This window comes from Cibotium barometz, chromosome 38 (genome assembly GCF_041138505.1).
Source record: "Cibotium barometz isolate CiBa-2024 chromosome 38, ASM4113850v1, whole genome shotgun sequence".
Lineage (NCBI taxonomy): Eukaryota > Viridiplantae > Streptophyta > Polypodiopsida > Cyatheales > Cibotiaceae > Cibotium > Cibotium barometz.
In genome coordinates, this window is record NC_141083.1 from 9,637,514 (window position 1) to 9,663,769 (window position 26,256).

The window sequence follows — 26,256 nt, forward strand, 5'->3', positions numbered from 1 at the left end:
GCGTTTAGTCATTCGCCTATCTTCTCTCCCCTCCCCTACCCAACGTGCAGGATCTCCCCGTTACGCCTTCTCCGCCCTTTCTCGGTATAATGACCAGTTTATCGCCTCTTGCCTTGCCATCTTATGCCCTGCCCTTCCACCTTGGCCTCTTGCCTTTGTGTAAGAGGGAATCTTATGCCCGTCCCTTCCACCTCAGCCTCTTGCCTTCGTGTAAGATCCCTCCTTGCCTTTTTTTGGTAAAACTTTTTTCCGAGTCATATCAAGGCTTTAAAGAATTAAAGAAAAGAGATTGCTAAATGAATGTGAATCAAGGATATATAGAATTCCAACCCAAAGCTTGAGAAACTTTAAGGCAAAGGTTAAAAATTGGGATCAAGAGACACAAGCGGAACAAGTGTTTGTATCCAAAAACCTAAGAGATGAATTAGCTCTTGAAGGTAAAAGAGATTCCCTAGAGTTATTGTGAGCTTAGAAGACATTCCAAGCAAGTCACGGTGTCAAGCCTCCAGGATCTCCCCGTAAGGCAAACCTACAAAAACAAACCATAAACCATGAAGGGGGTGCAGGCATACTCGCCACCCAATCATGATAGCCGTGAGCGAGGCTCTCAATCTTGGCCGTCCCCACCGAGCCATGAGCTAGAGCGTCATGCTCTCGTGAGTGCCCTGCCATCGTCCTTATCCGGTGTCCTCTACCACCTGGGGTTGTCCCCCAAGGACGACGGTCTCTTGCGTAATGGTGCTCTTGCTCCATGCGCTCTGCACTCCTATGCTCCATCCGTCGGTGTGTGTCCAATTGGTACCCCTCCCCCCAATAAATAGGGAAGGAACGCCCAAAAAGCACACGCTATCAATAGCGGACCAAAAAGCACATGTCCACCCACAACATATCACACTTGCTTGCCAATTTGCTTGCCCCTAGCGTGCACATGACCATAGTTGCATTCCGTACCATTACTCATCCGATGTGTACCTTCAGTACTTTATGTACCACTCCATACGTACCGTACCTCGTACGGATAAGGTCTGCGTACCAAAAATGAGGTTCAATTTACAACATTTATTTGGCCTGTTTTTTAATTATTTAGTCAGTGGTCATTGCTCAGTAGTTAATAGATTAGTTTTCACTTTAGCATTACCATTTTCTTCCATGCTATTTTTGTATGGATGCTAGATATTCCTTATTTTACTCTACTAGATATTATATATATATAGTAAAAAACGTGAGCGTACTTAAAGTATTTATCTTGATACGTACTTTACGTACTCGTACCGTACACTTACCATACCGCACCGTACCGAAAGTACTCAACCACTATGCACATGACATACTCCCCTTCCTCTCAAAAGAGGTCACCCTTGAGCTCAAGAAAAAGAAGTCAAGGAGAAGTTGTCACACTCGCAAGACTAAAGAAATCGACCTTCTCAAGTAACATGACATGAGCGTCAATTCCTAGTCACAAAAGCCAAATCCGGAGCAAATGGATCATTTGATTAACTCGAAGCTCACCATGCTACCAAAGGTAAGCAACCGCTGTCCTAAAGAGTTATCTCGAAATCAGAAGTATCTTCCATTTGACTAACATGCTTTCATCTTGATGTCCTCTATAAATCTGGTATGGAAGAATACCACAAAACTAGGAAAACCTAGAACCTACTACTGAAGCCTGAACCAAGTGGAACACAATAGTAGTCTCTTCCCAAACAAGAGAAGAACTGATCTTCTAGAAAAGATCATCAATCTGTACTACGTCACCTCAGAAGTCTAACTTCCCAAACAGACCTCAGAAAGTCTATGAGTGGACTTGAAAGGAACAACTGTTCCAACAGAGCTGGTTATGACGTAAGCTAGCATCTATCATAACTGTCTGTATCAAAAGTAAAGTATCTATCCCTCAAAAATGTTGAGATAGCCTTGTGTTTGTAGGCACAGAGTCCGAATGAAGTCTTGACGATCTAGCGTAGCCTCGTAACATGCGATGGACCATGGCATCCCATACCACCATGATACACCCCATACATGTGCTACGATTACTACAAAACACCAATTTGTGGATTTTTCGCGATTTGTTAGAAACAATAAATGCCAGTGGCTGACCATGTGCCACAAACTGAAACAAGTTCTCGAAAGGAAGAACTCCAAACAAGACTAGTGATCATAATTCGGTCCAGGCATTAGACATCATCTGTGTACACAAAGAAGAACAACCTTGACCAGTGTCCCAGTCAGGCATTTGTCTAAACCCAGAAAATCTTGGAAACCAAAACTTGCTTCCAAAAACTTATGCACATAAAATTCTTGAATAACCATCATTCAATAGTCTTGGTATAAGAATAGGTGGGTATACTTGGAATAGTGTGAATATCTATACACACTCTTGCTACGGACAAAAAACTAGAGGACCATCAAAACCTTAAGGACTAGAACCCATTTTAGGATTCATTTGTCGTATGTCATGACCCCATTGTGAGCCCTAGTCTAGGGACATGTCAGGCATGAACTATGGAGGTGATATTTGAAGCCTTAGGTGTCGGTATGTGTCACTTAACCCACTTGGATCTATGAGAGGTCTATATCCTTTAAGGAGTTGATTGGATTACTTCTCCAAGAGGAGCAGATAAGGAAGAATAGATCTAGGGATGATGCAAGCAAAGGAGACCAGGCCTACTTCTCGATGGGCAAAGGCAAAGCGGACTCATCACAGGGTGACACCAAGAAGAAGAAAGGAAAGTGTCACTACTGCCACAAGCTAAGGCATGGCATCAAAGAGTATCAGAAGAGGCTTGCAAAGCTGAAAGTTGATGAAAACTCTGTAAACTCCATTTCCTCTACCTCCAACGACAAGAAGCAACAACAAGAAGATAAAGTAATCCTAGTCCAGAATGTTTGGGCTTTCTAGCCACATTATCACTCTGGGCTAGGAGAAACAATTTGGAACACAAGTGTAGTACATAAGAGATTGAAGAAATGGGTTCTCTTAGGTGAACAGTAAGATTTTTTTCCGAGTCATATCAAGGCTATAAAGAATTAAACAAAAGAGATAGCTAAATGCATGCGAATCAAGGATATATAGAATTCCAACTGAAAGCTTGAGAAACTTTAAGGCAAAGGTTAAAAATTGGGATCAAGAGACACAAGCGGAACAAGTGTTTGTATCCAAAAACCTAAGAGATGAATTAGCTCTTGAAGGTAAAAGAGTCCCTAGAGTTATTATGACCTTAGAAGACATTCCAAAAGCAAGTCACGGCACGTTATTTAAAATGATACTGGATCAAGTTATCGAGAGGATCATGACAGACTAGAGAAATATCGTTGGAGATTCGATGGAGAGGAGAATGCCTCGTCGAGCTTATGAAGGTTTACTTAGTGTCAGCACATGTTTGACGCATCACTACTTGATCATGTGTTCTATATTGATTGTTTTCGAAGTATTCATTGTATGTATTGTTATGGAAGCTTGTGAAGGTACCATGCATGCATTTGTGTTGCCGGATGGATGTCATCTGAGTGGTAATCTTGTCGTGAAGACGGTCGTCCAAGACCTTGACCCATCTCGATGGACGTGGGTGTTCCCTTGACTTGGTTGGTGTGATGGACGAGAGGTGGCTTCATTGTATTGGGTAGTGTGAGTGTCTGGGAACTTGGACCGAGTGCAGTCACTATGAAGCTGCTGCGCATTGGTTGGCCGGAGCATTTGTGCCTTGGGAGTGGTATGGTTGTCAGAAGCGGCTTTGTGTGGTTTTGTACGATTGCAGGATTTGGGTGTGAGACTTATGGGCTCCTCGTCTCGCTGGACGGCATGGTGGTTCCGGAATGTTGTCACTAGCGTGGACATTTCCCAGTATGAAAGGGGTCTGGTGGACTCTAGGATGTCTAAATATTTGCAAAGTACAAGCTTTGGGAATGGGGGATTATCCTAGAATACAAAGGACCACACTCCTAAAATTTAGGAGAGTTGCTATTTTTGGCCCGACTCCGATGGAAATTATGTTGGCGTCATTACATCTAGAATTGAGCAGATACCAAGAGTTGGCAAAGTGCCTATGACAGAATGTCTACCAGTTGGGATATTTTTAGAGAGAGAGTTTATGGAAGGACCCATCTCTTAGATTGGGACATGTGGCAAGAAAGTGGACCAAAGTGAGACAAGTGGCGTGACACTCGTTAGAAAGTGGATCAAAGTGAGACAAGTGGTCTCACACTTGTCACTTCAGCTATTGTGTGGCTCTCCACTTGTCATTGTAGCCTTCTCTTGCCATTTTAGCTCATGGGAGGCCCAAATCTATAAATTGGAGCCCTCTCTCTTCATTAATAGAGGCTCTCTTGCTGCACACTGGCCTCTACCACCGTTACAGGCTGCCCTAATGATGGATACTCTCTTTCTTTCTCTCTTGAAGGCTGCCCATGAAGAATACCGGCTGTTGGGGACTGTTTTGGAGGCTTCCATCGCGAAGAAATACTGAAGGCAAGGGTATTTAATCATTTATTATGATTTCTAGCCATTGTACTTGTTGTACCAACCCTTGTACCGCTGTACCAGCTTCTGTACTTGTTGTACCACCCATTGTACCAGTTGTACCAGCTTCTATACTTGCTGTACCAGCTAATGTACATGCTGTACTAGTCACTGTACATGCTGTACCAGCATTTGTACTTGTTGTACCTATTGTACCAGCCATCGTACCGGCTGTACCAGCCACTGTACCTGTTGTACCAGCCACTGTACCGACTGTACCAGCCATTGTACCTGCCATACTGGCTGAATGGAGAGTGTACCAACTCTATTGCATGAAGACCCGTGGTTTTTGGGGAAGAATCAGTACCCACACGGAGGTATATGGATTATATTGTTGGCTCGGCATTTCTACAGCCTATGTTCCGGCTTGGTAGTCTCGTGTTGGGCTGTGTTATGGCATTTGTATATGGATAATCCGTCATCTCCCGTGGGGAGAGTAAGGCCCTCAAAGCTTGTACATGATATTATTCTCCTTGGGTAATAAAATACTCCAAGGGGGGGGGGGGGGGGGGTCGGCCCATTCCGGCCTCTATGCAGTGTCACACATGCAAGCTCCATTTTCAGCATTTGTGGATGTTTTGTCCAACTTTTAAATGTTTTAATATGCATTGATGGTATCAACAAGTGTGTCAAAGGCCCTAGTCCCCCGGGCGAGTCACATGCGAGTTTCAAATGTTCAGGCTCAGTAGTGCGTACGTTCTTGGTCCAAGGATCACGGTCGTGGTGCTAGGAGATATGCTGATATATGTGATAACTAGATGGTTTCAGTATGTATGTTTTTCAGTGCATTTTGATATAGTAGATGATTAAAAGTTTAATTAAATGTTTGGTTTTTAAAAGAAAAGTATACTGTGGAGTGCATGCGTGAACAATTTTTACTGCTTTCATTTGGGTGCGTGAGTAATAAATAAGGAATATGAATTTTGGGTATGTGAGTTCATGGTGACTCCATAGGCCCAATGGTAGGATGGCAGGCTAGGCCCATAGGAATTGGATGGGGTCTAGGCTGAGTCTATGGATCTGGGTAAGTCAAAAAAGGATAAAACACATGGAAAGCGGGTGGTAGAGTGGACCCAAGCATGTGGATGCTTTTCATATACAAAAAATCATCACGAGTCCCGGAAAATCACATCATGTCGGGCTCCATGAGCCATACATGTATTGTTGTTCCATATGCCATACAAACACACCATGTCAGGCTCCACAAGCCACACATGTATGTCTTGTATGGCTCCATATGCCACACATGAACAATAGAAAACAGAAGCAATGAGGAATTTTGTGACATTTCCACCTAAAAGCATGTCTGTACACACACCCAAAAGACTAGTGCTTTTTACCCTCAAATTTGGAATAGATGTCCTCCCAGGGTATACTCTCGGCTCTCCATGTCTCTATCTGAAGGTGGTGTCAAGATACCCATAGCTGGCCAACCACAATCCACATGGCGTGTGACATGTATATATCAAAGTATCCCGGCCTCTGGATGAAGCCATCATCTGTGAGCCTTAAGAAATGATCACTGTAGTACTGCATCTTTGTGTGCAATGGCTCTAATGGTGTAATCCATTTGTGAGCCTTAAGAAATGATATGATCTACTTGGACTTAACGTGAATGTTAAGTCCGAGTAGATCATATCGGATCACCCGGTTCCTTGAACCCTCAAACCATCAAGCCAAAGGAAAGCTCTCAAATTCATTAGTAAGTTGGTGATTCTTCTCTTTTCCATTTATTTTACAACAGCAGCATATCATGAGGGTTGTCCCTGGGCTGCTAGCTGCTGGGATGACTGTAAAGCAAGCCGTGGAAGTCGTGAGGGATGCATGTCCCAGATGTGGTAGATTGACCCAAGGACACACAGCGATAGCTCTCATGGAAAGACAACGTTTCCAGGCCGAGGACGAAGGGTTGGCTTTTGGCACCCTAGTCACCCCAGCATTGATGGATGGAGCGCCCTTCTGGGCACCAGATCTTTTAGCAGCCACCTGGCAGCGACTAGAGCAGCCCCAGGTCATGATGCCCTCCCGCATGATCTGCAGCAAACCATCATTCCCACTTCAGATTATTCAGGCAGAGATTGATGCACCTCCTATGGTAGTGGAGGCACTCTTCAAGAGCATGACAAATCGTGGGGCAGAAAAGGTGACCCCGAGGTATACATAGAATCAGACAATGTCCACTGGACTGCCCATGTAGGTGAACCTCATCCTGGATGCAACGGGTTAACTGAGAGGTCCCGTTGCATACAGAAGTCGTGTAGAGCATCCAAGTGCCTCTCCAGAGGATCTGCAATAAGAACAATATCATCAGCATATAGTAAAATAGAGACTAGTATGCCGGCTAGTGATGCTCCTCCTGCTGCCTTGTCAATGAAGTCTCATATCTTGTCTATGTAAAGGCCAAAGATGGTGGGGGACAGTGGGCAGCCCTGTTTCACCCCAATGGTGTTGAAGATCTCCTTTGATAATCCTCTTGGGCATCTCACTCGTCCAATGACTGACCCATATAAGGCGATGGCACCCCAAAGCATGTCAGATGGGACCCCTAGATCCCGGAGGCATTGGAGAAGATAGGCACTAGGCACCATATTATAAGGCACGAGAGAGAGAGAGAGAGAGAGAGAGAGAGAGAGAGAGAGACTAATTGCAATTTTGCAGATGGCATTTGCTGCTGTTGCTCATGTCTATGTACTCCCAGCAAAACCGTATCAACTTATGGGCGCACAAAAGCGTGGGAGTGTCTCTGTTTTATCAGACTATGCTTGCATTGATACGCCTCCTGATCCAGAAGAGGTCAAGGATGTTGAGCGGCCTACCATTAGACGTCTAGCACGCTCTGATATTTCAGGGGTTGGAACGAGCTTGAAAGAAAGCATGCACGATCTTGTATTCAAAGGTGGTGAACATGTAAGTTTTTGTTGTTGTCATGGAGATTAACACGTTTTTTTTCAAATATAGATCGGCCTCACCAATGATTGTGTTTATTGGTAATCAAGTGTGTTTATTGATTAACATATCCTTTTCAAATATAGATTGACCCTCTGCTCTCATTTTCCCAACAGCTATATTATCTAGATTCAAGTCGGCCGCCCACTTTTCTTGATTGGTCTTATGGCTTTTTCTGCCCCGCAGCCAATCTCTCATCACCCCCACTGGCCAGGAGAATCATCAATTTTTCACAAGACGAGCTCACCTCTCTTCAGCACGACATTGACCTTGAGGTCCAGACTACCCTTGTTGCGAGAGTTTATGGTTCCCACCCTTCTCGTTCACAGGCCCGTGAATGGCTTCTAGCAGCTCTCCCTTTGGAGCTGATTGTGCACTTTCAGGATTCTCGTTTACTTGGTAAGCTTCTTCCAGGTGGACTTTCATTCTTCAGAAGCTACTTCTCAGGTTTTGGCTAGCAGACCCTTTCCTCTTGGTCCTAGGAAGATTTTCTTCTTTCAGTACCAGGTGGGCTTTGATCCAGTGGTGGAGGATCAGCGCCTTACCCCGGTCTCACTACGGTTCCCTGCTCTCCCTCGGTCCTATTGGAAGCTTTTAGCTTCCATAGGGGCATCCTTTGGCCAGGTTCTAGAGGTACCAATCCTCTCGAGCTCTCCCGCCTCAGCTTCCGCGGCCGTTACCGCCACTCTTGATGGTGTACCCCGTCCTTGTGCTTGTTCCTGATCCATCGATTATTGATGATCATGTTATGCTTCAGAGACCTGACGGATCTCATTTCCGCTAGAGGATGGAGATTGCAGGCAGACCAGTAATAAACAAATTGTAAAAACCCAGCTTCTTTTTGCAGTCACAGGTGGACCTATGGATATATTGCTCTTGCAAGAGCATAAATTGGATGCTAGTCAGTGTGGGAGATCAGGCAAGCTTCTCTCGGGACACACCTTTTAGTCACCGGCCCTTGGTACCAAGGGTGGTGTTTGCATCTCTGTTTCAGCTTTGATCTTGCCTTGCATCATTGGACATGGTGTCATTTTGCCTGCGAGAGCGCAGTGGATCCTTCTTATGCAGGGTACTAAGAGGCAAGAGGCCTTGGACTTAGAAAGGGCTATTAGACGTAGATTGGCTGCCTTGCAGAAAGAGCATGAGAAACATCCTCATGCTCAATGGGTTGCAGATTCTTTATGTACTATTAGAGCAGAACTTCATCACTCTCTTGAGCAGCGCGCGGAGTATCGTTTCCATGTCCAAGAATCCTTTTGGACACAGATGGGTGGCAGATGTAACAAACATTTCTTTGCTTCTCACGGCCCATCTCATGCCAGAGATAGTGTCAGGCAGTTGTTGCAGGATTCACATGGCACTCTTCACTCAGATCCTCTCATGGTTAGACAGATTGCCACCGATTTCTATTGCCAGCTTCTTAGTGCTGAGCCGCATTCTGATCTGAGACACAGGGCACAGAGGAAGGTTTGGAATGCATTGCCACATTTGATCACCGAGGAGATGTGTGCCGCTCTGGATTCCCCTTTTTCTATGCAAGAGTTCAGTCATGCTCTTCATGCCTTACCTCATGGTAAGTGTCCAGGGGAGGATGGCCTCTCCCCTGTTTTTTTCACTACTTTTTGGGATGAGATTGGGGCTAAGATAACATTGGCTTTGCAGGAGATGTGGGACACAGGTTCTATGCCTTCTTCTCTCACTGAGGGGCTTATTTATCTTATTCCTAAGAGCGGGGATAAGACATTGATTGGCCAGTGGAGACCTATTACCTTACTTGGGACTGCCTATAAGATTCTTGCTAAGGCAGTGAGCATCAGATTGCAGCCAATTTTGCAGGATGTTATTCATGATACCCAGAATGGATTCTTACACGGCAGGAGCATCTTTGATAACATTTTCTCTTTTGGGAGGCCGTCGAATGGGCTAAAGCGAGCAATCAGCCCTTAGCCATTCTGCTCTTGGATTTTGAGAAGGCCTATGATAGAGTGGATTGGGACTTTCTTGAGGGTACTCTTAGTCATATGGGATTCTCTCAGAGATGGATCAAGGGAGTTTCATGCATGTATCGTGATGCCCACAGTAGAGTTCTTGCTTGCGGTGATAGAGGAGAGCGGTTTCAGATTTCTCGCTCAGTATGACAGGGCTGCCCATTAGCCTCTTTATTATATATCATAGTTGCAGAGGCCATGAGCATCTTTCTCCGCTGCACTGTTGGTATTTTAGGATTGAGGTTGCCTCTTCGTAGTCATGAGGAGTTGGTTGACTCTGAGTTAGCTGTTGACACTGCCCTGTTTTTGGAGGTTTCACATATATGCTTATGTTCCTTCCGGGTAGCACTAGAGGAGTTTTGTTTGGGAGCAGGGGCACTCATTAATTGGCACAAATCTGTTGGTTTTTGGGTTAGTGATTCACCGAGAGTTGATTGGGGTGCAGAGCTTGGTTTTACTTGGATCAGCAGAGGATGTACTGCTAGATATTTGGGATGCCAAGTTGGGATTGATATTTCTCCCGCACAGCAGTTTGCTCCGGTACTTATGAGTATCCGGAAGAAGCTCCTCCATTGGAGCTCCAGGAGATTAGATTTAGCCTCCAGAGCTTTGGTGGCTAATCAGGTTTTGCTTGCCTCAGCTTGGTTTATTGCCTCTTATTGGTGCTTCTCTCGTGCGTGCATTGGCCAATTGCGGAGATTGATCTGCAATTTTCTCTGGTCGGGCTTGGATGGCACCTTAGACACTTGTGCCAGGGTAGCTTGGCTCATAGTTATTCAGCCCAAAAGAGAGGGGGGCTTGAATATTATCGATCCGGATGCTCAATGCAGGGCGTTGCTTTGCAAACTTGTGGTCAGAGGTTTCCTACCAGGCACTGAGCCTTGGAAGGATTTTTTCTTGTCTCAGATTTTCAGATGTACACCCAGGGTCGGGAGAGACTGGATGCCCAACACACGTTTTTTGTTCACAGCGGCTGATATTAGGGCACCATCTTCCCCTCTTATTGCAGCCATTGTCAGAGCATGGAGAAGCATGAGATATTTTTTGCGACAAAGGCTTCCTAGGTCTTTGGACGAGGCTGACCGACAACCTATTATGTGGAACGAGTTCATTTGGGATGAGGTTGGTCGGCCACTTGGTGCATCTCGTTATATGCAATGGTCAGGAAGGGAGAGATGCGCATACACAGTTCTTGCTTGGAAGACCTCTAAGAGTCTTCCGGAGGATCGGAGAGTTGCATCCACTCAGCATCTTAGGGGCTCTCGCATTCGTATTGATAAGATTGATGCAGCTATTCCGCATGAGTGGCTTTTTGGGACCTTTCACGGAGACTATCATCTGAGTTGGCTGGGAGTTTTTTCGAGGATAGGCATACCTCTGCAGGTCATTGCTCTGCTAGGCCAGGAGGATACAGATTTCTTCATGTATTCTATCATGCCTGGTGGGAGATTGAGGAGATATAGTATGGAGGAGATCATACCAAACACTAGGCTTAGTCTAGTGAGGATTGTTGGTCACTCGGGGAAGCACTGGTTCATTGACCCTTCTCCTCAGATAGTGACTCATGGCTCTTGGTGTTTGTGGCTATATGGTGGCAGTCCTATCAGATATCTTCAGTGGGATCCAGGAGAGTGGGAGTGGATTGATGCCTTCGATCCTTTGAAAAGCCTTCCTTTTTTCAGTTTCACTGTTCGGAATGCTAGGCTTCTCCTCACTCGACAGATGCATAGGATCCCTACTCTTAGGCCTCATTGGGAGAGCTATGATATTTCTCCAGTGATACAGCGCAGATATTGGCATAGACTTTGGCACTCATACAGAAGGAGCTAGATCTCTCATTTCTTTTGTTTATTCTTACATGGTGGTCTCCCTACCAATCAGTGGAGATCAGTTTTCGGTGTAGCACCTTCCTGTCCTAGATGTGCGGCAGATTCTGAGTCCGTACAACATTGTCTATGGGGGTGCAGCATTGCACAGCAGATTTGGGGTCCTGTAGCCCAACTTATGGGCAAATTGAGTGGCCGAGCCATGCATGTGACTTGGGGGGCAGTTGCTTGGCTCTCCCAGTCCGGTCCGCAACTTTTTTATGAGGGCAGTGGTACAGATTCTGTTTTTTTCATTCGTAGAGGTATTGCCCAGCATGGTCTATTGCAGGATGTTCCTCACTCTGATTATACACCCCCTAGACAGAGGATTGACACCAATTGGGAGATTATTGCCAGTATTACAGCATGGTAGATCTGGAGAGCTAGATGCACGGAGGCTATTGAGGGTGTCCAGATTTTTGGGTCTCAGTGCATTAGTACTATATGGGGTGATATCATTCACGCTCTTATGGCTACTTGGGCTCGCATTCAGGGGCCCTCTCGTTCTGCGCAGGCGAAGCGTGTGATATTTTTGCGGGAATGGGACCATGGCATCTTCTTTTCCTCTAGTACCACAGGTCTTACATGGCATCATGATGCTCCTCAGTGGTTGAAATCACCTTACATATTGGGGTGATTCTATTCTCTTCCGGCTTATAGCAGTGATTGTTGTATGTTTTTCTCATACTTAATAGAAGTCTCTTTCTGAAAAAAATAAAATAAAATAAATATATAGATTGACCTAACCAATCAATGATTGTGTTTATTGATAACACGTTCTTTTTCAAATATAGATTGACCTCACCAATGGTTGTGTTTATTGGTAATCAAATCATGCTGTGCAGGTTTCTTCAGAATTGAGTGCTTTCATCAAAGCAGAGAGGATTTAACATGGTCTATGCTAGATGGCAGCGTGCAATATGATCAATGAGTCACCTCATTTTAAATTAGTGACTCTGTAAAGTTTAAAGGCCTATTTTCTTCAAGTTCTCTATGGTTTTTTCACTTCACTCGTGCAGTGGCAGACAGTGATTAGTGGGCAGTTTGATTGAGAGGCTCCATCACCTAGTGCAGTTTGAGTGAAGGTTAATAAACACCTTAGGCAGAAAAGGTCCCATGGAGGCTGCATATGGGATGACTTGGGTGCCTGTCTGTATCCCCTCTCTTTTTGGCTGGAGGCCTCAAAAGTTTCAAGTTTTGAACGTATTGTACATCTTCAATAGCACAACTTGGTCCTAGTGAATAAAGCATTTGCCTTTTCAGGCCAAGGTCGAGAGTTTGAATTTTGATAGGCCCACTTACAAAAAGTTTTAGTTGTCCCCCAGGTGTCTGCCTGTCCAGAATGGACAAAAAAGTTCTTATTTTGTCCTTGGGTCATGTGCCTTTAGGGTATGTGGGCATGGAGGGTGTGAAGTTGGAAGCCTGCATCAGTGCTTACCCATACTTACTGATATTTGAGGCCAACAAATGAACTGAGTGTTAGGAGCTCAAGCTACGAATATTGCATGTGTGTTGTCCATCCCAATTCTTGCTGGGCCTGATTATCACTGTTCGTGCTGTGGCCGGGTTTTATGACCTGGCAGGATTTGTGGGCCTTCAATACTAGTTGTCTGCGCAGTGTGAACATGATAGATCCTGAACACATTGTAGCAGATGAAAGTGGGGAGCTGTATCAGCAGACACTTATGAATCCCCGCAAAACAAAAGAGAAATGTTGGATTGAGGACACAGGAGGAAGCGGCGTGCCCTCAATAGCCTCCCTCTTCAATATAGATAGTTGTGGCAACACATGCCTACAAGGTGGTTGATCTGTATAAAAGATCTTTAGTCGTACCCAAAATCCTGTCAGAAAAGCTTAAGTGGCTACACACAGCGCATCCCGGTGGATATGTGCTGGTAATGATTTGTGCAAAAAAATGCCCTAATTTGCTCACCATGGTTTTCTTTTACCTTCTCTTAGAAGGTTTGATTGTTTAAAGACTTCCTTTTCCACTATACCAAAAAATTATCTTTTTCTTCCTGTTTATGTAAATAAACCTCGTGACTGCAACCTGTGATGTAGAATCTTAGGAAGAAGCAGAATGCGAGGCTTTATTAGCTTATTAAATATTTTGATTCAGAGTTTGTCCTGGACTGGATGAGGCATGCAGCCCATATGCTTCTCTCTGCATCCTATACACATCCTCCATGTGCAGTTATTTTTAACTTTTATGTTTATGTATTTTTTAGTTGAAGGCTCAGGCAATGCACCTACTGTACCTTATTCTGATCGGTCCTTTTCATACTGTGTACATGTATTGCACACATCGTGCCTAGCATTTCTGACCACCTCAGGCTCAGGCAATGCACCTACTGTACCTTATTCTGATCGGTCCTTTTCATACTGTGTACATGTATTGCACACATCGTGCCTAGCATTTCTGACCACCTTGGTCAATTGGATACACTCAAGAGCTGTTCACAGGACATGGGTGGCGGGCAGCTGGAGCTCAGTTGGATGGCAACCAGATAGTTCATGCGCATTAGTTTGGATGTACAACTTGGCCACCAGATTCTCATCAGTGGGGTTTTGAATTAACCCAGCGTGGGGCTGCTTAAATTCACCATCACCTCGCTTCCCTAGCTGAATGGGCCAAAAGTGCATCCGAACCCTACCTAGGGTGTAAATCAGCCAGCAGGTCATCTCGAGAGCTCCGGCTAGTCCTGCAGCAGTCCCCCCTCTTCCATGAGCCCCTGTATGCACCCACCTGCCCATGCGCCAGTCCCCGCCCTTCCATTTCAGCACCGCGCCCCCCTCCTGTCTTCTCCCTCTGCTTCACATCTGCCTCATCTGCTCATGTGTGCTTCAAACCTGTCTCATCTCCTCATGTCTTCTCCCTCTGCTTCACACCTGCCTCATCTCCTCATGTCTCTTCTTTGGCTCCTCTTGGTCATCCCCCCCAATTTTATCCTTGCGTCAGCCTTACGTTCCTCCCCCTTTCCATTCTGATTCACACCCTCCGCTTCTACTTCGTGCTGCCCGTCTGGGCTCTTCTGCACTTCCTGCCTCCCCTCTATTTTTCTTGCTCCTTTTTTTTTTCTTACCCCCCACCTGGCCATCTTTCGTGTGCCATCCCTCGCGTGTGGGCCTCTGGCCCCTCTAGCTCATCCCCGCCCAGTTTTATCCTTGCGTCAGCCTTCTGTTCCTTCCTGTTTTTATTCTGATTCGCATCCTACACTCATCTGGGCTCTCCTCTGCACTTCCTGCCTCCCCTGTAGTTTTCTTGCTCATCCTTGCCCTTATTTTTTTTCTCTCTCCCACCCCGCCATCCGTTGCTTTGTCCTTGTTCCTCCCTTCCGCTTGTCCCGAGACCTGTGCCATCCTCCTCGAAGAATAAAGCCATGCCCACCTCCATGCAATTGTGCCCCTTTCTTTCCCGGGGGGCGACGGCCTGATCTAGAATTACAGGCCCGGAATGTGGCTTTTTCCACCCCCTAAGCCCTTTGGATCTTCCCTCACTACATGAACTGTATCGGCAGAAGCTAGTTGGGCCCCTTGATGAACACGAGAACAGGCCCCTTATTAGAATCAAGCTGAAGGGACTCCTTTGCGTGAGTTATTGTTCTGTTACAGAAGGCTAAGTGCGTTTTCTAGACAGCAAAGAGACAGTTAACATGCCCATCTTTTTCTCTTTTTTGGCAGGTTTTCAATGATGTAAAGTTTACAGTAGGACAAGTTCGTGAACCTGTTGAAAAAGGGTTTGTGCGCCTGAAAGCGACCATGCAGCACAGAGATCGAAAGAAGCAAACAAAAGACGACACTTGGCTTACCATAAGGGGGAGTGATGATCCCTTGTTAACTGGGAGTATAAGTGATAGTGGGATAGTGGGAAAACGGAAATTGAAGAGATACTCCTACACCTATGGGAATAGTGACAGCAGTGGCGAGGGCAGTGACCTAGGCTTGGGCAGCTATCAAGCATCAGGTCACCGTTGGACATCTAAATAAGGGTGCAATTCAAATCCCAGCCTTCAAAACCTAGCCTATCACCTGTGTTCAAACACCTTGATAAAACCACCTGTATACAACACAAAGGAGGATGTATATCCCCTGTATAATGAAGATGTAATACTGCAATTCTTTCTTCTAAATCCGAGCTACAGTTGCCAGTATTTTGAATGGGTTGGGTGAAATGTTTTGCCCTCTGGGCAGTAAGGTGTATGCACTTCACAGCAGCAACACAAGCTTTCATGATTGTAAAGCCTGCATACAGCTCTAAAATCAATTAACACAATGTTGTATTCTTTGCTCTAAACTGCTCCGCGATGTAAAGGACAAAAGGATAAATTTGAATGAAGAGGCTGTAAACCAAAATTAGAGGATGAGTAATGACAGAAAAAGATGAAGGTAAGAGAGGGCATCCCTACCTTGATTGCACAAGGCTTGTTACAACATTAGCATTTATCTATGTTGAAATTGTGGGACTCAGAGATTCTGAATTTGAACTGTCTGGTTGACCAACGGATATATTTATTTTGTTATATATACACTGTTTTTTTTGAAGTGGTAATTTGTCTGACCATAAATTCAGGCTTCAAGAGAAAACGCTATCTCGTTTAAAGGTTATTTTCAAATATGCTTTGAATTTTTCTTTTTTTAAAAGTTTGGCTGGAATTAGATAGAACAACACACACGCCCTACATGCCACCGCTTTTGCAGAGAGGCCCATGACCTCGGGACTCTCAAGAACCATCTTAACTGCTCCACTAACTCGCGGACGACATGCTTTGAATTTTTCATTTTGGGAAACTTGTTGCGGGCTTAAGGGGTAGATGAGGACACAAACTCGATTTCTCATGGTGGATGATTTGTTATATCCAATATGGAGTTACAGTATTTTTCCTAATCAAAATGAAATTGACTAATTTTCAAATGAGTGAAATGCTTCCATTGGAGAATTTCACATCAATGTCTATCTCATAGAAGTAGTTGTGATACCTTAGGCATGCAACCCCTAACTTTAGGAATTTCTCCCAGCATTTGTATTATGTGAAAAATTGTTTGTTCATTAGGAGCGACAAAGCCTTTTACATTTATGTGACACGCCTTAACTATGTATATGCACACTTATACACTTATATCTACTTTCAATGACAGGGTAACTCAAATCCCAAAGCCTAAGATCATCAGAAATAGACAAATGCACTTAAGCACCTCCATGACATTAAAACCAAACCTTAAATTGGAGGCCACCCTAACTTGAATGTTCCATTAACTTCAACACACTAGTTGCTTCCGGGACGGTGGAAAGGACTGGTTAGTGCTTGTATTATAAAGGAAATGTCTAAATGTGATAAATTATATACGCTCTCATACGGGTCTGTGTGGTTCTTTGCAGTCAAATGAGCTGCGCGCCCCTGATTGATAAACGTCAGGACTTAGGCCTCCATTTTAGAAGGTAAGACTTTTGAAGACAAATTTTAATCCACCTTTTTTCCGAATGTTAATTCGGATCCCTTTAAACATAGATACCTACTTAATTTTTTTTCGAAAGCATTTTGATAGGTTAATTCTTCATTTGTTTTTACTATGAAGGGAGGATAGAAGGGTAAACCTATACACACTTGATTTCCCTTCTTTTGATAGATGTTATCCTCCCTATGAAAGGCAAAATTTCCTTTGAAGGGTACTCAACAACCTTCAAAGTTGAGGGTTGATACATATGTTAGCTTCTAATGCAATGTGGAAAGTATGAAAAACACCAAATCCATGTGCATGCTTAGGTGTCAAGGGCCAACGAAAGCTTATTTTAGCAAAAGTAAAGAAGAGAAATAGGTGCCTAGCAGGCACACATGCTTAAATATAGAAAAGCTTTTGAAGGCAATTGAGAACATTGAGATTTGAGTGGTCTTCATTGTCATCATGGTTATGATGGTCCTGCCCTTTGGCAGAATAACACCATCTTCACAACCAAGTTAACTTGACTGTGGAAGCATTGAATTCTTTCTTTTTGCATTAAAGATGTCCAAATATATTTCATTCATACAATGAAAGGTTGGCGGAAGGTTGTTCAAGTCAAGAGCTTACTTTAGCCTTGCCAAAGCATGTGTCATTGGGCTTTGCCTTAGAGCCACAAATGCAACTTCTCAATGTGGGTGCACTAGCAAGTTCGCAATTTGTTGTCACAATGGAATGCTCCTTGCTGATGGGGTGAAGGGAGAGCTCTCTTCGCCTAGATGGAGGGAAATAGAGATGGTCCTTTACGATGGTTGTCTCTCTCAAAAGGCAAGGGAAGAAGATAAAGCTAATGCAACAAAAAATGTGCAAACAATCCTATCTAGTAAGCATTCATCAAGCATGCAAGATTCAATAGAGCACATGCAAGCAAGAGTAGAGAAGAGTATAGGCGATGTAGACATTCTTCATGCAAGGCCTCCTATTGTGGAAATGGCTCGGATCTTTTAAAATTGGATAGTTGGTAGAAGTGGTCCGCACCTTGGCAGAATGAGCACCAGGACTATCATGGAATGATTTGCATGGGTAGATGGCAATTTGGATCTCGTTGGTTGCGATATGATGTTATACTCGGAGCTCATAGCAATGATATCTAGAGATTGGGCATCTTCGTGGTGTACATCACCATTAGCGTAAATTCGAGTTCCAAATGAGTCATTTAAGGGCTTTCTCTCTCTTCTTAGAATCTAGGAAAAGTGTAATAATAATATTATTATATTGGGTTTCTCTCTCTTCTTTTAGAATCTAAATTCTCATTTTTTATATTTTTTAAAGAGATTCAATGTATATTTTATTCTAATAAATGCACGTAACTTCAACCACTATGAATCAAAATTCATAAATGTGAAGAGCTAGTACTCTATAAAGTAAGAAAACAAGTACAAGAATACTTCTAACATAAGTAGCTATGTAACTTCACGTACAATACAGAATTCAAAGATGTCGATTGGAAAAAGTGGCATTTTTAAAAATAACTCAAATATATCTTGAAGCAAACTTAGTTGTTTGATTTTCTTTTTCAACACATATAAACACCTTAAGTTCTATTCTAGTGCATTTTCATGAAGGTATGGTGGTTGTTGTTAGACGGATTTTTCTCATTCAATAGCCACTCTTCTGGCCCAGCCTCTATTTGAATTTTTCTCCATTCAAATCTTCACCTCAATCTCCTCTTTCCTCACATACTATTTATGCATGGATAACAATGAAGAGAGATTTGATTATCTAGTGCCATCAAGTGGAAGTGTTGTTACAATGCTTAATGGAGGTATGGATATATTTAAAGGGAATTAATTTTATGTTATTTGAAATTCAAGTGTATGAAATTAATGATAATGTTTTACTACACTTATATTTTTGCAAAGAAAGGAGTTAATTACAATTTCAATATTGTTTTATGGTTTGTAGACCATTAGAAACAAGTCTAAGAAGCGATTTATACATGTGGTTTTAGATAATGAGTATGCTCCTCTCTATAATAAGAGAATAGAGGCTTTTAAGGTCAACCTCATGATAGGGGTCATTATGTCCAATTGTTGGATCCTTGTCACGTTGTTGTTATGGGCTACCAAACCTCCAAGAGGGAACTCTACACATTCATCTAAAGGATGAGCGATAGATCACAACTGTCGTAGGACACTTACCAATGCTTCAAACTTGAGTTCCTTGAGGCCTCCAAGCTCGCTTGTTAAGCTCCAATCTCCAATCTCCAATCTCCAATCTCCACCTCCACGCTGTCATCGTAGAGTCACTCGCACCATCGCATAAGGCAATCACTCTCTCTCTCACTCTCACACAAGCATGAATCACACAAGCATAAAAGAGGAACAATGCTAGAATGCTCTCTCCTTCAATCTCTCTCAAGACACAAGGGAGAGCTCTCTATAACACAAGGGGATTGTGTCTTTTCATTATGAGAAAATGCCTTATATACATTTGGCCCTTATTCACACTTGGGTGCCCAAAACTTACTTACTAGGCTTTGGGTGGTCAATTTCTCATAATGTACAACTTTTATAGTGCCGTTTCATGACACTTATTAATGTCCTCAATTGGAGGATCATATTTGTTAATCCAAAATGGAATTAACATCCCCTCCTTCCTAAAGTAGGTTCTGTCTGCAGAACCTGTTACCGAGGTCTAAATACCCGGTCACTGAACTCATGTCGGTAGAAGTTTCTCCTGGATTGGAGCTTCTTGAGTGTGTGTCAGAATGCTCAATGTGATCTCTAGAATCTTGTATCCACCATGTCTTCGAAAGTGATATGCATGTAGCCTAGAAGACATCGGAGTCGGTGGTAGTAAAGCATGATTCCCCTATTTGATGGCCCTTGGTTCATGTCGCACTTCAAGTGTTCTACGTCATAGTCATCATAGGGCTCCTTTGGTTGGTCTATCAACACCACCACCAATTTCAAAAATTTGACGCTAGCTACAATAGCGAGGTCTGGAATTCTGCGCGATGCCCTGATCCATGTAAGTATCTGCTGTCTTTATTCCTGGAAGTGTGCAAATGTTGCTGGTATAAAAATGGGGAAGTTGTAGCACACATGCGAGTCACGCCTTTTCGCTTCTTGAAATTCCAGCGGTGTCCATCTTCTTTTAATTGGCATGTATAATGGATCGACCCGCAGTGTTGGTGGCGCGTTCATGTACACGGGTGTATTCCGGAATCGCCAGGTACTCCTTTCTCCAGTTTGGCTGAATTCCACAATCGTCTAGTCAGGGGTGCTCTTCAATGGTGACTATGGTGGCGTAGCCACCTCGTGTGTGCACAGGGTTTACTTTTCTCCACCTGCGGAAACAGTATCTGATCATAAATGTAACGATCCGTATCTCCATCAGATCAGCTAACTAAGGATTTGCCAGCTTTGTGTGCTTTGCCACATTCGCCCATAATGTACCCTCTCTGGCTAATGGAAGTAGTTTTTCTAAGTCAGGGCGTGAGAGGGTATGGTAAATTATGCTGTTTTGTTGGAGTGATTTTTGAATATTCTTCTGGCATGATTCGGTGTGTGGGTTCAAATGGAATGATTTGCATGAGTACCTTGAACATTAACTTTAGCTTCAAAAGAGGATTGCTGCACGAATGAACCCCTCGTACTCTGCAACAGCTGACAATGAACCCCTCATACTCTACAGTTGACAATGAATCCAAAATGGTATCATCAGTAAATGCTTTAAGATTATCGTGCGGGATGGTGTGTCGCAACTTGTGTCCAAGAATTACTTCATGGCATACCATGAATTGACACTTTTTTGGGTTTAGAGACATGCGACACAAGTTGCATAGTTTAAATATTTTTCGCAGACAAGCTAGGTGTTCTTTCCAAGAGGAATTCACACACAGATCATCCATGAATACCTCCAAACATTTTCTAAGGAGTTCTTTGAAGGATGTACGCATCAGTCTTTGAAACATCGCCAGATCATTGGTTAGTCCAAAGGGCATGACTTTATAAACAAAAATGCCCCATTGAGTAGCAAAGGCTATCTTATGATGTTGGTCCTTATGATCAATGATGACTTGATTATATCTTGAGAATCCATCAAGAAAACTATAAGCTTCCTTACCTTTTATCTCTTGAGTACATGCTCCATGAAAGAAAGTGGGAAGCTATCCTTTACTGTGGCACTGTTTACTTTTTTATGATCAATGCAAACCGTAAGGTTGTCGTTTTTCTTCTTCATCATCATCACAATCGGAGACACCCACTCGGTATGTTTGATCCGTGAGGGCTTTACCTAAAAATATGTTAGTTTAGCATGTGAGTTCATCAGGAGGAGTATATTTATTTTAAAAAGTTATAGAATTACACTTATAGGAGGGGTTTTTAAAACCAATTTTGAAAAAAAAACCATAAGTTTATGAAGCAAAAGGGGTCATTTTATTCACAAAACTATATAGGTGCAAGTGGTTTTTTTAATACTCCTTGAACACACGTGATACATAGGATTTCTTCATAGTGCACCCCCCCAAGGTTGGATATCATAGATGAACCATACATCCAAGAGTTTTTGAATTTCCTATTAGATAAGCTGAGCATATTTTGGGTTCATTTTGTGTGGTCTTTGTCTGATTGGCCTTGATTCAGCCACCCTGGGAATCATGTGCATAACAATTGAAGGATGCACACCTTTCACATGTCTGTATAAAACCGTGCAAACATGTTGAAAAACTTTTTGAGGAGGCAAACTAAGTCTCCCTTATCCTTAGGGGCTACCTCTTTTGCAATGTACACCGGCATAGGCTGCTCTCCAGGTTCAGTTAAGTCCACCTCCTTAATGTCCACATGTCCTTCAAAGACCTCCTTCACCAGGGGACCAATTCGCCTTGTCAATTTCAATGAATCCGTCGCCTATGTTATAGTTGCAAAAATGCTCAAAAACTCATCTATTGTTCCCTTTATCTTCCTCTTTTGCCAAAACATGTTAGCCTTGGCTTCTTGGGCATTCATTTACTAATGCTTTCTTCCATTTTCACCTAGACGAATGACTAAGTTTCATCGGTTCTTGAATTTGGGTGGACTGGAAAGGGATTTCAGTCTTTCTGGGATTTTATCAAGCAGTATCTCTTTCAACTCCATTGGCCCCATACATCTTTAAAGGTGATACTAGGATTTTCATTAGTAGTATGCTCTTCAGACTCTGTGTCTAACACGTCTATAGGGTTTTGGTCGAACACGTCTAACACGTCTATAGGGTTTTGGTCGAATTTTGCATGCATCCACTCTCTTCTATCTTGCCAAAGGCTTGGGTCTCTTGATAGGAATTCGCCCAATGTGAGTGTAATCAGAGCAGACATTAATGCACTCATTCCTATCGTATCTTTTTGTCTTCTTGCATGTTTGGAGACAGGCACTCTCATTGAAGTGATTTCTCCTTCCCAAACCTAAATAGGAAGGAAGAGTCTTCAAGGAGTTTGGTATGGATTCTCTCAATTGTTTGGATATTGAAGCAGCATAAGTTTTGGCTTTCTCTTTGAGTTAGTCATTTAAATGATATTTGTCTAAGTTTTTGGATCCTCGATCTTTCCCTCCATTGGGTTCTTCCTTTGTTATCTTAGTTCCCAAGCTTGCATTAATTCCACCATGGGCTTGGTCACAAATTTTGCTATTTTAAAGCGAATCTTTGGAGGAGGAGATAACACACTCCCTTCCTTGGATCCTTATATTACAAGGTCAAGGGCTACCTTGGGCACAATAAGGATCTGAGGTAAACTAGGCTTCGAGGTCCCTACAATGGGTATTGTGTCTCCTCCACCACGTCTTGTGCAACTATGAACCTAATTTTTTCCTCAATGGGGTTGGGATATTGTGTCAGCTTCTTTGGAAGGTCCTAGAGTCCATTCCACCAAGGTCTTCTAGCTAGAGCTCTTTGAGCCAAGTTCATAATTCCATCTCTAAGTGCTTCATTAGATAAAGTAGACAACTCAATTTCCCCATCATCACTCTCTATGACTACACTACCCTTCTTCTTCATGTTACTATCTATCTTGTTCAAAACTTTGATTTTTTATGCTATCTCCTTTCTCTCTTTTTCTATCCCTTGAATCTTTTTAAAGATGTGTGTGAAACCTTTCACTTTCTTTGTCTTCAGCGTCTTGTCTTCTCTTCATTTTGGCTTAGGCTCATGTGAGGACTAGTGCATTAGCAATCTGAAGATCTTTTTTCTCTCAAGGCACTCAGCATGTTTAATTAGATGGTAGGGGTCCCTGATCACTTCTTGGGGAAAGTTTGTTCGGCAATCCTAAATTAGGTGAGTTGTGCCATAACTTAGACACCATCATGACAATGTTGAGATGCTTTTGGGTAGCTTCTGCTATGACTCCATGTGGGAACTCCCTTTTGAGGTATGTACCCCCAAAACACCATAAGTATAGCAAGCTAAGGGTTGCCAAGGGTTGCAGAATTCATTTCTCGTGCCTTATAGCCCATTGGTTGCCCACAACCATAAGTGCCAAAGGTTGACATTCTGTAAATGTAAACTAAGATATTGTTATAATTCATCCTCCTAGTGGGGGACATGGGGTCTCCTCCCCGCTACCCACTTCATGTGGAGTGGAGAGTGCTAAATGTTGGGTGGTGGCAGGACGAGCTGGTATAGGCATACGATGACTTGGTCCATAAAAGTCTAGGGCATCTATGCAGCGCTCATTAAAAGGTTGTTCTCCTTTGCAAATAAAAATAGCTATGTATGTTTTGATCTTTCAAGCCCTCTAAAAAAAGTAAAATCAATCGAGGTTGACTCGTTTCTCATCAACTCAATAGCAAGAGTAATAATATCTTATGCATCGAATGTATTCCCATATTGACTCACTTTCTTGTTGCTTTTGATATTGTTTAGCTATTGTACATGACTCCATTTGGGTCCTGTCTTTGAGATCTCTACCCTAAAAGTATCGTTGAAGGCATTGTAGGTGGCCTTATAAGGAGGCTATAGGGTCTAGAACCATCGTCTAGCTACTCCATTGAGAGTCAATCCAAAAGCTAAGATTTGAGTAGGATCATCATCATAACTGATACCTACTCCTTTGCACATTTTCTCAACGACCTCTAAATGATCCAAATAATCATATGTATTATTATTATACTTGCTATCGTACTTGTTCCCTCAATCTTTGAACTTGTTGGGCCTTGGATCAAAATTGTTTGCAAGGTTCTCTAGGAACACTAGGTATCATTTCTGTCCTTAAACCTTCTCCCATAGCTTCGGTAAAGGTCATCATTTTTGGAGATACCCCCACTGGTCCAAGAAGAGCCATAAAAGGTGCTTGTGGAACTAGAGGGGTCGATACTATAGGCTATACTAATGGTATAACAAGTGGTGGTCTTTGTTGAGGCATGAAAACAACCGTCCTTGGTGAAGGGACAACCACGCTACTTCTTAGCATAAATGGTGGTATTCTAGGTCTCTCATGAGTCCAAACTAGGGGTGAGTGCCCCAAAATACTCTGAAAGGTTTGGTCTCCCAGTCATAATGGGATCTTGATGTGATGGTGCATTTGCTAGGTTTCTCAAGAAGTCCAAAGGCTCATTGCTAAGTTAAGACATATGAGGCATTTCCAGACTTGATGGAATGGTTGGATTCTTTGGTAATGTGTTGTGAATAGTTGGCACTTCCACAAAAGAATAATCTTTGACCAAGGGTGGGTGGCTTAGGGGTTTCTCTTGTGAGAATCTTGGGGTAATAGATGTTCCCATAAGTTTCTATGTATACTCTACACCCTTCTCTATTTGTGAATCTTTGCACCTTGGGGTTTAAAGATTCAACTACATTTTCTTGGTTTACCCCTTTAGGCTACATGATCTCATAGATCTGGTGGTGGCCATCAACATATTCATGTGTGATTGGATCGATCATCTGTTTAAGGATGCCAATACACCACCCATAAATGGACATTGAGGCTCCATGGGATTCCTCTGATCTAGTAGGAGGGAGAATATCTATGTTAAAGGTCAACATTTTTCCACTTAAGAGTGGGATTGTTACTCTTAAAGCGAGGGTAGTTCAAGACCACTGTTCCTGTCCAAGTAGCATTCATTGATGACCCACTTCGTTAGCCATTGATGGCTCTATGAAATCATCATGAAGAGAACATGAGGAAACCTCACTCTCACTGTCTTTGAATAGAGGGTTAGTAGTAAACTGACACGATCACTTTCCCAAAATGCAAGTGCATACAATCGACCTCCTCACAAAGATATCTCCTCATAGTCAAGGGTGGTTGCGAGATGAAATTTTGGTTCTTCTAAAGGAAAGGTTAAGGAAAATAGGAGTGTGGCTCCATGTTCCACCTAACAGAGGTTAAGTTTGTTGTTTTACCCCTTCATGCTCCTGTTTCTTTCCAAAGTGTCTCTTTTGATTTTGTTTTTTTTAATGCTTTTTTTTATTGGCATAAGTTGTACTATACTTTACACCTTAAATTTTTTAATTTTTGTAGGTGAACCCATGTTGTTGAGGAGGGTGTTGGTAGCCTTGTCCCAGATGTGAGGATAGACATTGTGCATTGGGGTAGATTGATGGTAGCCTAGAAAGAAAGCACAACCAATTGTAGGCAAAAGCAAACCTTGCAACAGTGATTTGGAGGTAAGAAGGCATAGCCAATTGTAGGCAAGAGCAAGCCTTACAGCACCAATTTGGAGGGAAGAAGGTGTAACCAATTGTAGGTAAGGAGAAGAAGGCGCATCCAATTATAGGCAAGAGCAAGACTTGTAGCGCAAATTTGGAGGGAAGAAGGCGCAACAAATTTTAGGTAAGGGAAGAAGGCGCATCCAATTGTAGGCAAGAGCAAGCCTTCTAGTGATGATTTCTATCCTTGTTAGCACATGACATTAGAGATAGTCACACCTTGTAGAGCAAGCCCTTGTCTGGTATACTGATTTGGAGGGTAGAATTGCTAAAAGCTATCAATGGTGGGGCGTAGCTTGGTATAGGCAAAGGTAAGCCTTGTGAGCCAGGCGCGATGGTAAGCGAGGCAAGGTAGGGAGAAGGCAGCTATTTCTGAGGTGGGCACGGGAGAGATGAGCAGTGGGAGCCAGGTTGTGTGAGGATGAGGCAAATGACGAGGAACACATTGAGTAGGTCGAGGCTAAGGAGACGTGCTTTTGCAAATATTCCATAAGGCCGTGCCATGCTGAGCCTTGCTATGCGCCATGCCATGCTGAGCCTTGCTATGCAAAGCATGGACTATACAAGATGATGTCTCCTTCTTTGTTTTGCTCCCCAATTGCTTTCTTTGCCCCTACATGGGTTCTTTTTTTTTGACTTGTGCTATTTTTGGCCACACACACTATCCCTTATCCTAACCCCACTAATGACCCTTAACCACCTAATTGACTAGTTAATATCTAACCTAACTACTAGTAACTAATTTAATTCTAACTTCACACTAACTAACTAGATATTGATTAAACTAGCCTTACTACTATACTAATAACACTTATA

At 43.1% G+C, this 26,256-nt stretch overlaps 1 protein-coding gene across 3 annotated transcripts in view; it reads left to right on the forward strand.

The window, feature by feature from the left end:
- The window catches only part of LOC147616319 (protein LAZ1-like), a 71,098-nt gene extending 55,369 nt beyond the window's left edge, over positions 1–15,729 (forward strand). For 2 of the 3 annotated variants that reach the window (XM_086777387.1, XM_086777386.1), the window contains exons 8-9: positions 7,175–7,423; positions 14,998–15,729. In XM_086777387.1, coding sequence (XP_086633513.1) covers positions 7,175–7,423; positions 14,998–15,303 — 555 coding nt within the window. In that variant the 3' untranslated portion in view covers positions 15,304–15,729. The remainder of the gene's footprint in view (positions 1–7,174; positions 7,424–14,997) is intronic. The other variant, XM_086777388.1, reaches the window with a different exon arrangement.
- Positions 15,730–26,256: the final 10,527 nt, after the last annotated feature.